Genomic DNA, 12,411 nt, shown 5'->3' with positions numbered 1-12,411 from the left:
ATAATGAGTTATGAATAATTATTAATATTTCCCCTCAGAGCTAATTCGCTACATGCATGTGTACAACTGCTGTACACTCAACCATAAAAAATATATACATAGATGCCTCATTAGCGTCTGTTTATTAGCGGGCCACTATACGTAAGCCGTTCGCCGCATTGGAATGATTAAAGCCAGTCCGTAAACATTCGAGAGCAAGTTGACTGAGCGTCTGCAACTGTAGTTAGACACATGTATGAATATCTATACCTGCAATAGACTTCAACAGATGATTTTTTTGACCGTTACAATATGGTTGATGGCTTATGTATAGCTGCCCATAGAAACAGCCACTAATGCGTTTCCAACGCAGGAACTTTCCCCAGAAACAGGGACTTTGGGGTGGTACTCGGTATGTTTCGGCCAAAGGAACCAGGGTCTAAATGAAGTTCCGGGTACAAATATCCCCCTCAGAAAGTCCCTGCTTGCGCGGTAATACTTTTTCACAGTTCAGGAACAATCGGGGGTGGGACTTGGGCACTGAACATGTTGATTGGTGGAGTTCACGCAGCATTTTATTTCAACCTCCATTTTTTAAAAGTCTGTTGCGGTGCGTGCATTAAGAGTTGTTTGCTATTCGAATCAACAATGGAGTTTAAAAAACACGACCAATGGACTGACGACAATATTCAGGCTTTATTATGCTTCTATGCGGAGGACGAAATCCAGCGAAACTGGAACCAACTGGAAAGTCCTACGTCACCTGACTAATTTGCATAATCTTGTAAATGCAGACAGCAACAGGTCTAGGGGAAAAAGTTCCTGGGACAAATTGTTCCAGGTAACTTTGATGGAAGCACGGCTTATGTTGGCTAGAGAATACCCATAATTCACTGCGAGGGTCGTGTCAAATGAATTCCCGCTGGTCCAATGTGGGTACAGCGTAATATCCTACATGTTTTCATTCACTCCTTCAAGTGGACTATATTAGTGGAGTAATGTAAGGAATTTGGATTTGGAACACAGTCTAAAAGACAGTAGCATATGTCACTTGCAACCATGCAACAGGATGTGCCACAACATCTAACGGCATGTGCCAGTGGAACCAAAACGTAAGATGCCATGCCACTAAATGCCTAAATTAACTTGTAGCATTTGAAAGAACGATCTTATTTACCCTTCGGAACTGGAAGCAATGGATTGCCAGCACGTTGGTGCCAAAATGTGATGAGTAAGGTCCATGGTAGCACAATCAAAATGAGTGCCAGGAAGTCCTTTCTCTTCGGCATGTTTTACCTGTGGCAAACAACAAGTCATGTTAGCGATTGGAATTAAACAAAGTATATTTCCAAAATGAATTTTAAATAGTATTTTCGTGAGGAGACCGCAGGGGCGGAAACATTTATGACATAGCCATGCGCTCTTAAAAAACTGACTCATTCTAGCGTTTAACGCTGAGAAGGACTCTAGCCTACAAGCCTCAGAAGGACTGGACAAGGAAAGATTCTCCTCCATACAGAATCTCTCCAGATCCTTCAGATTCCCAGATCCATGTTGGTGCATCTTCTCTTCAGTTCACCCCACTATAGGGTTCATGTCAGGGGACTGGGACGGCCATGGCAGAAGATTCACTTTGTGCTGCTCAGTGACACATTTGTGTGTTGATTTTGAAGTTTGTTTTGGATCATTGTCCTGGTGGAAGATCCAACCACGGCCCATTCTAAGATTTCTAGCAGAGGCCGTCAGGTTTTGATTTTTTTTTATCCGTGTTGGTATTTGCTAGAATCCATGATACCATGATGTGTCTGAACAAGATGTCCAGGACCTTCAGTAAAAAAAACCTGTATTTTTAACCGTGGACACGGGGTACTTTTTATCCCTGTTTGCACCAAAGCCATCTGGTGGGTTTAATGCCAAAAAGCTCTTTTTAAAGTTTCATCTGACCATTGAATCCGGTCCCTTTTGAATTCCCAGTCGTGTCTAAAAACTGAATATGCTGGAGTTTGTTTCTGAATGAGCAAGGATTAGGGGTTGATTTGATTTTTTTTTTTTAAGGCTTTCTGACCCCAAGACTCCACTAATCTCTGCAATTCTCCATCTGTGATCCTTGGAGAGTCTTTGTCCACTCAAACTCTCCTCCTCACTGTACATTAGGATGATAGACACACATCCTCTTCCAGGCAGATTCGTAACATCTTTAGTTTATTGACACTTCTTAATTATTGCCCTGATGGTGAAAATGGGGATTTTCAATGCTTTAGCTCTTTTCTTACATCTTCTTGTTTCCTCATATTTATACTCCTGTGTAACAAGACGTCATAGCAAGACAATTTCATGTTCCTAGTCACCCTGGTGTGCTAAAACATATTAATGGGAATTTACTTCAGAGTTATTTCACCTATAAACAATTCTAGGGGTGCCAATAATTGTGGCCTACGTGTTTTGGAGGAAAACACGTAATTTTCCCCCAACTTTCCATTCTTTTACTTCAATGAAAGGTTTTATTTGAATTATAGATCAAATTGATAAACATGCAGATTTATTTTTACAGCCATCTTTGATCATATTTACCAGGGGTGCCAATAATTCTGACCACAACTGAATGTCTTTTAGTATCACAAGAATATCATATTGCGAGTTACGTATCGTGATATGTATCGAATCGTAACGAGTGTATCGTTTCACCCTTATAATTTATAGGAGTTTTCAGTATGTTGAGGAATTGCACTAATACAAAGCTGATCATATCTTAATTTGATAAATGTTTTTTTTACAAATTTAAATTTCAAATTTATTTGTTTACGTTTTTTTTTAAGTTAAATAAATGCATGTTTTCAAAGTCATTGAGAAATTGTTAACCATGATCTAACTTTTTATTGAAATAATAGTAATTATGATTTTTGCCATAATCGAGAAGCCTTGCTTTATAAGTGCCAGTGCTAAAATCTCTATTATCATGTTTGAGATTTGAACTATTTTTTAAAGCATTTGCTGCCGTTACTGCACACATTCCTGCAATGTGCAGCATAGTGATTTATAGCTTTTAGGATGAGCTAAGTCAGGTTGTACTTATAAAAAAAAGTCTGGGGGGGAAAAGAGACATTCTCTGCAGCTTCTTTTTCCCAGAAAATAGGTCAGCATAAGCTTTAAACTTTGCTTCTGTAGCATTTGAATACAAATTTGAAGAGACCAAAAATTCTAATGCATCCTCACAATCTCGGGTCTCTTAAGAGTGTTTGAGTAGGGGAGGGCGGGGCATAACCTAACGCTTTTTGACTTTCTCAGTTTATATAAATCCAATTGGGGTTCAGAGTATCCCCTCCCCCCCCCCCCACATTAATTTCACACGTCTAGTACAATTATGTGGTTTTGTTTCATTAATACAGTGTATACTTTTTTCTTGATTTACCCCGAAAGAATGGAAGTGAAATGTGACAACATGCCCCATAGGTGGGGTACATTGTAACGTGACCAAATGACAGCTTAAAATGTTAGATGATATAATAATAAAAAATAAAAAAAAATCCAAGACAAACTAAAATATTTTGTCAATAAAATACAATTATTAACTTTTTAAAATAAAATAATGCCATTTTTTAATCAATAAAAATATACTAATGTTTTAGTTTAACAACAAACACATTGCTAAATACAGCTATACAGCATAGTTAAAAACAATAATAATTAATAATTTCTGAACATTGACTCTCAGTCATTATTAACCTTTTTCTCATGGTTTCTCTAAAGAATTAATAAAAGTATGGAATATAATAGAATAGTTCTAATAGGTGCACAATGTAACGCAGTGTGACAACATGCCCCAACTGGGATTTAACCCTGGCTCGTGTCTTCTGCTGGTTAGATCAGCATTAAAGAACGATCTCAACCGTTAAATAACAGATATAAGATTACAATAATATCAGATTTGTCTCATTTTAAATAAACAAAAAAAAACAGAGATGAAAAATAAATTTAAGTAATTTACTTTTAAAGGTGCCCAGAGTTGAAACAATATTTTAAATTGTTCTCTGATATCTACATAGAGGGTGTGTGGCTTATTTAATGGCAAAAATTGTCCAGATACGGTTTTACAGGTCCATTTACAACCCTAGAAATTGTCCCAAGAATGAAATGGTCTGTTTTTACCCTTTTTGGAAGGGTCATGATGAATAGTAACGTGGAGTTCTGCGCGGCTCATTTCAGTAGCAGCAAACGCATCTATACTGTCCGGCATGACAATGGAGCATCATTAGGCATCCAATCTTATATGTTTGAGCCTGTTTCTGACAAAGATGCAGATTTTGAGAACAACCAATTGTTTTGGGATTGGAAATTGACCTTCTGAGTGGTAAGTTGAGTCTTTATTTTCAGTAAGAACCTGCAAAACTGTGGAAAAGTCGAAGTTCCAGGTCTCGGAAGATGTTAACTTTATTGTAAAAACAACAAAGTGAGATGCCAGCTGAACATCTGACCAGCTCTGGTAAAACTTCATATCTTATACTATCGTCTTATCCTTCTGCATCCAATGAGCATCCTTCTATTATCTCCTCACAGTTTTGCCACAAGTATATGCAAACGCTAGCATTTTTCAAGAGCAGCTGAGTAATATTGTGCCAATTTACATACGCAAAGTCACTGGGTTGATGTCAATTGTAACTGGATTGGCACCAGGTGGGACATTCCAAATGGTGGAAAAATACCCAACTTCACAGTTCTTTAAAAAAACGCTTTTACGACAGTTTCTCAGCGCTTCACACATGTGCCCCATACAACAAGTACAATTTTCCTGTAATTTTCCATACTTTGATGGACAACAGACCCTGCTTTTTATGCACAGCCTAGTTCTGCTTTAATTAATTCCTTCAACAAATGTCTTCAACTGTTATGGCAATACCAGAACTTCTGCCTTCAACTTTGGGTAGCACGCGCAAATATGTTGTTTGTACAGTACAGTTTGACAGTAGAGTACTGAAGTGGATAAAATCACTACTTACTGCTTCCGGGAATATAGTTGGAATTGCCCCCTTCTTCAGTATCAGATGCTGAGCAAAGCCTGCTTGATATTGTCCCAGGTTAGAAAAACTGTCCGTGGTTAAATGGGCCGAGCAAACAAACAACTTTGAATTAAATTGGTGCCGTATCCGGTTAAATAAACATCAACCATGCCTGTTGACAGTTTTGTTCTGTGGGAAGGGTATGAAAATCCCCTGCACAGCCTGGAACGTAACATTTATTTCCATGATCTGCCATTTTCGCTATCCTCGCTTGACGCTTGTTTCTTCACAATACCTACAGAACTCCCGATGATTCGTCTGTGCAGTTCCAACTGGCCTTGAACATGGGCTGGCATATCGTCGCTGTCCGATGAAAACCACGTATGTCCATTTTGCTGATTTTGAGATTTTTCGACGGATTGAATGTCCAGGTTCATTTCCGTATACAGTATGCTTCACATATCTAAATGGCCAAAAGTTGTGAAATCATGTCATCTGATTTTCACGTATATCCATTTGGTGTCAAAGCTGTAAATCTCAAAAGTAAATCAAAAAAGCATCTCGCCGGTCTCGTGAAGTTTCATCGAAGCTCAGCACTGGATAGCCGAAAGTACGACATTGAGGCTCTCCACAGTTTAGTTCTAATCTAGTTCTTCACAGATTAGTTTGCTTGCTAGTATGTAAATAAACTCGGTCTCTGAAAGACTTTTTTTTTCTTAGTCAAACTGATCAAATTATAGCCTGTAATGCTACTGTCATGATTGTCACTAGAACATGCCTCACTCATACTGCTATCACCGCTTGCCAGAGGCTGAGAATGTCCAGCACGTATTCCTCTGTCAATATGAAACGCGACTTGGCCATTCTAATTAATGATCGGAAGAACGCATATCGACCACCGTTACTGTAAAATATGCACGTGTGTCCATTTAAACTCAATTTTGGTCAAATGTGGATTATATCATTACACTGGCAAGAATATGGTTACATGTAAAGATGCCGTACCAAGTATGACAACGCTACATTCAACTGCTTTTGAAATACGTGTTTTTTTCACTTCCTGAAAAGTAACCGTTTTGGACATACGTGAGTTTCATCGGGCAGCGACGATATGCAAATGTTGGGGGCGTACATATTAATGATCCCGACTGTTGCGTCACAGTCTGTTATGTTGAGATTCGCCTATTTTTCCGTGGTGTTTTTCACGCACGAGATTTACATATGAAGAAGGAAGCAATGGTGTTTGAGACTCACGGTGTGTGATTTCCATGTACTGAACTCTTGTTATTCAACTATGCCAAGGTTAATTACATTTTTCAATCTAGGGCACCTTTAACTACGGTTAAATAAAATGTTCAGTGATATCTTCCAAAGGTTTTTTTTTAATATTGCCGCATTTTTCTCTCTCTAAATAATATTGATACGTTTCGTAAGTATCCTGGCAGTGGCATGTGGAAAGTTTTAAACCATGTGTGTTTCAACTAACCCCGCGTTAGGTTGTGCGCCGCTCTCCCCTATGTGTCATAAATTTCACATCTTCAGTAGATACTCCAGCAGGACATTCCCTATGATAGAGATGTTTTTCTGTTTCTATGCGTGTTAAATGAGCTTACCGATGTTTATCCCTCTCTTTTCATAGTCCCAGCAGCAGTCAACGTCTGAGCAACTCCATCAGGAACTGCCACATACGAATAATTGAGACCCATAAGCACATTTAGACTCAGATATCATGAACAGTAATCATTTCATAAATAACGGGGAAAAAGTTAAATATTTTAGAGCATAACTAGAACAAATAAATATCACAGATATCCTGATCAGCATGTCACTCCATGAAAATTCATGCTGAACATTCTCTATGGTTTGAAAGGTCATTCTGTCTATAAGGATTTTAGTCAAACAGGAAGATGAATGAATGAGAACTCTGCTCAGGAACAGAGCAGCTCTGAAAGCCCAGGCGTAAACACACACACATACACACAGTCAATAATTTGGGTGTTAGATTTAGGTCAGACCATTGTGTGTCTCAGTAAGTCCCAAAATAATGAGCGCCGCCAGGGAATCAGACTGAAGACCGATTAAGCCTCTGAATTGAGGTGAAGTATTTTATCTTATCTTAAGTCAGCAAACTGCATAATGACACTGTTAAATACTGAACAAATTATAATATTCAAACTTCTTTAGAATAGTAAATATAATAAATATAAATGTACAATATAAATAATATAATGAAATTATATATTTAGGTAATTTTTTTAATATTTGTATATATTCATAATATATATTAAAAAGGTATTTATAAAATATGGAAGTACTGACATAATGCTAATTTAAATTAAAAACATTTTACATTAAAACATAAAACAAAAAAATTAATGTCATGAAAATAATGTCATAATGAAAACAAATCTTTTCATTTTGGACATGATTTCAGATTCACAATGTTCTCCAAAACGCTGTCAAATAACCGAAACTCCTACATTTTCTTCACGATCGAGGTTCAATCGCTCTGAAGATACTTCATAAGCATCCTAATCGCTTGCCTGTCCCCATTTCTTATGCAAGAGGCCCAGATTTACTTCTGTTTAGACAAACATTTAAACAACCAATAAAAAGGCAGCACTGCTTGGTGCCTTACACTTGTCTCGGTTTGTTTATTGTGCGCGTGTCCCAGAGGGAGATATGGATGTGTTGCTAAATTTGGCTGTAAGAGAAAGCTGAAGCTCTATATAGTCAAGCTTAGCAACTGTGAATTTTAAAACAATTCTTCACAATTTTTTCAAACATTTAAACACCATACATCTCGCACTTTTGCATTTAAGAGGAAAGGACATCCGCATTTAAAGATTTTATATTAAAGCCAGTTATACTTACATATTCCTTCTATCTCTCGTTGCCTTGACTCAACCATTTGAATCAGTCAGATATCCTGCTGGTGGCCTTTGAGAGAGGAAAGACAATAAGAGACGGAGAAAGAGAGAGACGGCTTCTGGGCTGGTATCAGCAGTGCCAGGGCCAGTAGGGGGATGAGAGGTCATCCCGATGGAAGAATGCGTCCTCTCATTCAGACAACAAAGACTGCAATTGTGGATGCTGATGGGAGATGGCAGCAAAAACAAAGGGCAATCATCAACAACGTCACCAAACTGAAATTCCCAAAACAAGAGGAAAACAATAATATTGCCTCAAGAATGAGGCTGTGTTTTATCCGAGAAGGTTCTGTAATGTTCTGAGATCCTATGAAGTGTGAGTTTTTTTAAGTTTTCCTCTTGATCATCACACAATGTCCTGTTTAATTTTCAAGGATCAGATCATCCCACTTGAGTAAAGCTGCCAGGGTCTGCTTCAATCACTGTGAGGCTGAGTTTAAAAGAGGATAAAAAAAATGAGACCGCAAAATCAGAGGGAACTGGAGATGAGGCAGTGAAATCAGACAGTGATGGAAATCAGACAGTGAAAGCAAACCGTGGTGGATATCAGGCAGTGGAATCAGACTATTAGAAAGTAAAGTCAGACTGAGGTAGATATCAGACAATGAAATCAGACTGAGATGGAAATCAGGCAGAGGAGATCAGACTGAGGTGGATATCAGACAATGAAATCAGACGGAGGAGTAGATCAGAGTGAGATATCAGACCAAGGTGGGGATCACACAATGAAATCAGACTGAGATGGAAATCCGGCAGAGGAGATCAGACTGAAAAATCCGACTGAGGTGGAAGTCAGAGAATTTAATAAGACTGTCAGACAATGAAACCAATTGGGGCGTTTCACAGAAGCCTAGGGTTTCCCAACGACATTCCCAAGTAATCATTTAATATCTTAACAAAAATCAGCCACAGACATGCACAGACTTTACAACAATACGAAATCAATGCATATTCTGAAACAGCCCTATGAGCCTACAACGTGTCCTGACCAAACAACAATGTTCAAACTGTCAACTCAAGATGAACAAACAAGTGCATTATATGATAAAGAAAGATGGTTTCAGTCACTCATTATGTATTTTTATTTATGCTAAAATATATTTAGGAATTTCATGTAGGCTACTTATCCATTTAGTTGTGAATGCAGTAAGTGCGCTTGCAGAGAGAGCCCGCCCACACGCTCTTCTGGCTGTGATTTTTGATTGATCTCGGGTCGTGTCTGGTTTGGACGGCTTGGACAGACAACTTGCTTATTGCATCGCGTCTGGTTAGGACACGGCATAAGGCTCTTTAAATTCGCTTTTTCAAAGCTGCAATTTCTTCCAAAGGCCAACTCAAGCAACTAACGAACAGCATCATGAGCTGTTTATTTCCCGTTTTGTCTGAATGCTAGGGTACACTCTAAAAAAAAAGGCTCGTAATCATAGGGGAACCTTTTTTAGTGCTATATAGCACCAATTTTGGTGCTTCAGTGGTTCTTCAGCGGTTCTTCAGAGGTGCTATATAGCACCTTAGTCAAAGAATTGGTGAAGAACCACTGAAGAACCTCTGAAGAACCGCTGAAGAACCTCTGAAGAACCGCTGAAGAACCACTGAAGCACCAAAATTGGTGCAATATAGCACTAAAAAAGGTTCCCCTATGATTACGAGCCAAGAACCATTTTTGGTGCCATAGAGAACCTTTTTTTTTTAGAGTGTATGGCAACTGCCATACTCTGCCATACGTAAATGCCGCCCCTGAGTGACTTGGTGGATGTAAGGCAGTGAAATCAGGCCGTCAAAAAGCAAAATCAGACTGAGGTGGATATCAGACAATGACATCAGACTGAGCTAGAAATCAGACTGAATTAGAGAGAGTGAGAGTTAAATCAAACCTGATATCAGACAGTAAAGTCAATTGGATAGTGAAATCAGACTGTCAGATAGTGAACTCAACCTTCACCCTTCCCTCGCATACTGTAACAAATCCTTCTCTCGCGGGTCAAAATTATTATAATTTTTTTGTCCAGAAAGCTTATCACTTAATTTTTATAATATTTTTTCTATTTTTTTATGCATTTTTTGGGAGATTTATTTTATTTTATTTACCTTTAAATTACTAGATTTGATCGATAAGTAGGCTAATATAATTTAAGAACATTCTTCACATTTGTTCAACTTAAATTCACTACAATACATGCAATAACTAGCTCAAATCAGCTCAAAATATATCACATTGGGTCAATTTGTGTGTCTCTGCGACCTCCTGTGGAAAAAATATATATAACATGATATTTCATGACTCTTGCCACTAGATGTTTCTGCTGGGTCCTAAAGTCAGTACTCGCATTAATCTCTTCAGTATTCATTCAGATACACATGTAGACGTAAACATTTTTTTGGTAAAGTTTTAGTTTTTTAGGTTTTTCTATGTATACTGAAGCATTCTTCACATTCCATTCATTCCTAAGGGGGTCGAATTGACCCGTGAGGGAAGGATTTGTTACTTTTTTTTTATTACAACCACATAAACTCCTTGAATCCAGTCAGTTTTCTTGTGTATTCATGGTTCAAGTGCGACAAAAGTCCTGAGATCTTGGACCACTCCGACGAACACTCAATTTTAACAAAAATTATAAATGAGTATCAAGTCAAAATGATCCAAAGGAATGACCAGAAAGTGGAATCAGACTGAGGTGTAGATCAGAGTGAAATATCAGACCAAGGTGGAGACAAGATGATGAAATCAGTCAGACTCATGTGGAGATGAGACTGTGAAATCAGACTCAGGTGGGGATCACACAACAAAATCAGACTGAGGTGGAAATCAGGCAGTGAAATCAGACTGTCAGAAAGTAAAATCATACTGAAGTGGCTATGAGACAATGGAATCGGATTAAGGTGCAAATCAAAGAGTGAAATCAAACTTGGGTCGATATTAGACAGTAAAGACAAACTGAGTAGGAAATCAGACATTGAAATCAGGTGGAGATTGGATGGTGAAATTAACAGTCAGAGAGTGAATTCATAAACCAAGATATCAGAAAGTGAAATCAGATTGGGGTCACGGTGTAGACGAGAGCGAAATATACGACTGAGGTGTAAATTAGAAAGTGAAATCAAACTTAAAGTTTGTAAAAACAGACTGTCAGAAAGTACAATCAGACTGAGGTGGAGATCGGACGGTGAAATCAACAGTCAGACCGAGGTAGAAATCAGGCTGAGGAGGAAATCAGAGAGTGAAATCAGATTGGTAGACAGTGAAACTCAACTGGATGGTGAAATCGGACTATCAGTGAAATCATAAAGCTGGATATCAGAAAGTGAAATCAGGTTGTGAGATATCGGAGTGAGATATCAGACTGAGGTGGAAATAAAAACAAGATCAGACAAAACAATTAAATGCTCAATCAGACCGTGAGATTGCACGTTTTCCACTTTCACTTTTCAGATTCCAGTCCCATTTAAATAGCAAATAACATTTGTGAACCATTTTTTTACAATGATACTAGGTGTACAAATAGTACCAGTTCCTGAATACTAACTCTACAATCTAAAAGTATGCATAATGACTGTTGCTATGGCAACAGAGGGAACAAATCCGGCGGTAGATCGTTGGCAAAAACGACAGACGTTCGCACTGACACTGCTCCTCTCTTATGTTTTGTCTCTCTCCCTCCCTATATTTATCTCCCTCTCTCCCTTTCTCTCTCACTCACTCACTCAAACTGATGTGTATTGTTTCAACATGAGATTTCCTCCTCAATCCGATCTGCACAAAAGATGTGCAAATACAGAAGCTGAAAATGCCCTGCCCTGGTTAAACTGACAAATCACACAAGAGACCAGTTTTAGTGGCTATTAGTTTAAGAGAGCTCATTTTAAGTGGCATCTGCCTCTAAATGGTTTAATCAGGTCATTAAAAGCTACCAATGCAATCCTTTACTACAGGGGACAGTGCTGTGAGCTCCTGGGGCGGTTTGGCTGATGTCCATTTATTGATGTCCATGCACATGTCACATTCGAGTTTAAAACACCCTCTAACTGTCCTAATCGATGCCTTCGGCCAGCAGCACCAGAGCAGACAGATAACCCTGCACGGTCACGTCCACGTGCTACAGTAATCATAGTTTCTCAGCTGTAAAGACAAAACCCAGAAAGGAAACATACAGCCTTGTCTTTGCACAGCACTTCCATGATGCTGGGTCTATAATTCTGTAATTGTTTTAGAAAATATATTTACAACAGCAGAGTATGAAGTCGATGAATTGTAGGAGACAAGATTATCGTACCTGAATGCCTTTCAAGTGTACCGAGTTCCACCCTGTACAAATTCTTCACTCATTTTTGTTTTTCTTCCCTTGCTCCTGCAAATGCTTTAGAGAATACAAAAGAACTACATTTAAAGGCACATTCGAATCTAAAATTGTACAAAACAAAGAAAACAAGACAGACGCTCTATCATAACCTTATCTGAAGAGGAGTAAAGCATTCTGTGCTGCTTCTCTCTTTCTCTCTCTGTATGTCTC

At 38.4% G+C, this 12,411-nt stretch overlaps 1 protein-coding gene across 4 annotated transcripts in view; it reads right to left on the bottom strand.

Moving 5' to 3' along the window:
• The window catches only part of b3gat1b (beta-1,3-glucuronyltransferase 1 (glucuronosyltransferase P) b), an 18,339-nt gene extending 5,928 nt beyond the window's left edge, over nt 1–12,411 (bottom strand). Inside the window, exons 1-5 of one of the 4 annotated variants that reach the window (XM_079804185.1) lie at nt 12,351–12,411; nt 12,175–12,258; nt 7,848–8,066; nt 6,587–6,651; nt 1,157–1,275 (exon numbers count right to left, since the gene is read on the bottom strand). In XM_079804185.1, coding sequence (XP_079660311.1) covers nt 1,157–1,268 — 112 coding nt within the window. In that variant the 5' untranslated portion in view covers nt 1,269–1,275; nt 6,587–6,651; nt 7,848–8,066; nt 12,175–12,258; nt 12,351–12,411. Of the gene's footprint in view, nt 1–1,156; nt 1,276–6,586; nt 6,652–7,847; nt 8,067–12,174; nt 12,259–12,350 lie in introns of those variants that run through there. The other 3 variants (XM_079804187.1, XM_079804186.1, XM_079804188.1) reach the window with 3 other exon arrangements.

The sequence above is a fragment of the Gobio gobio genome (assembly GCF_949357685.1).
Source record: "Gobio gobio genome assembly, chromosome: 22".
NCBI lineage: Eukaryota > Metazoa > Chordata > Actinopteri > Cypriniformes > Gobionidae > Gobio > Gobio gobio.
The sequence above is the reverse complement of the archived record's forward strand: the minus strand, read 5'-3'. Positions and strand labels throughout refer to the sequence as shown.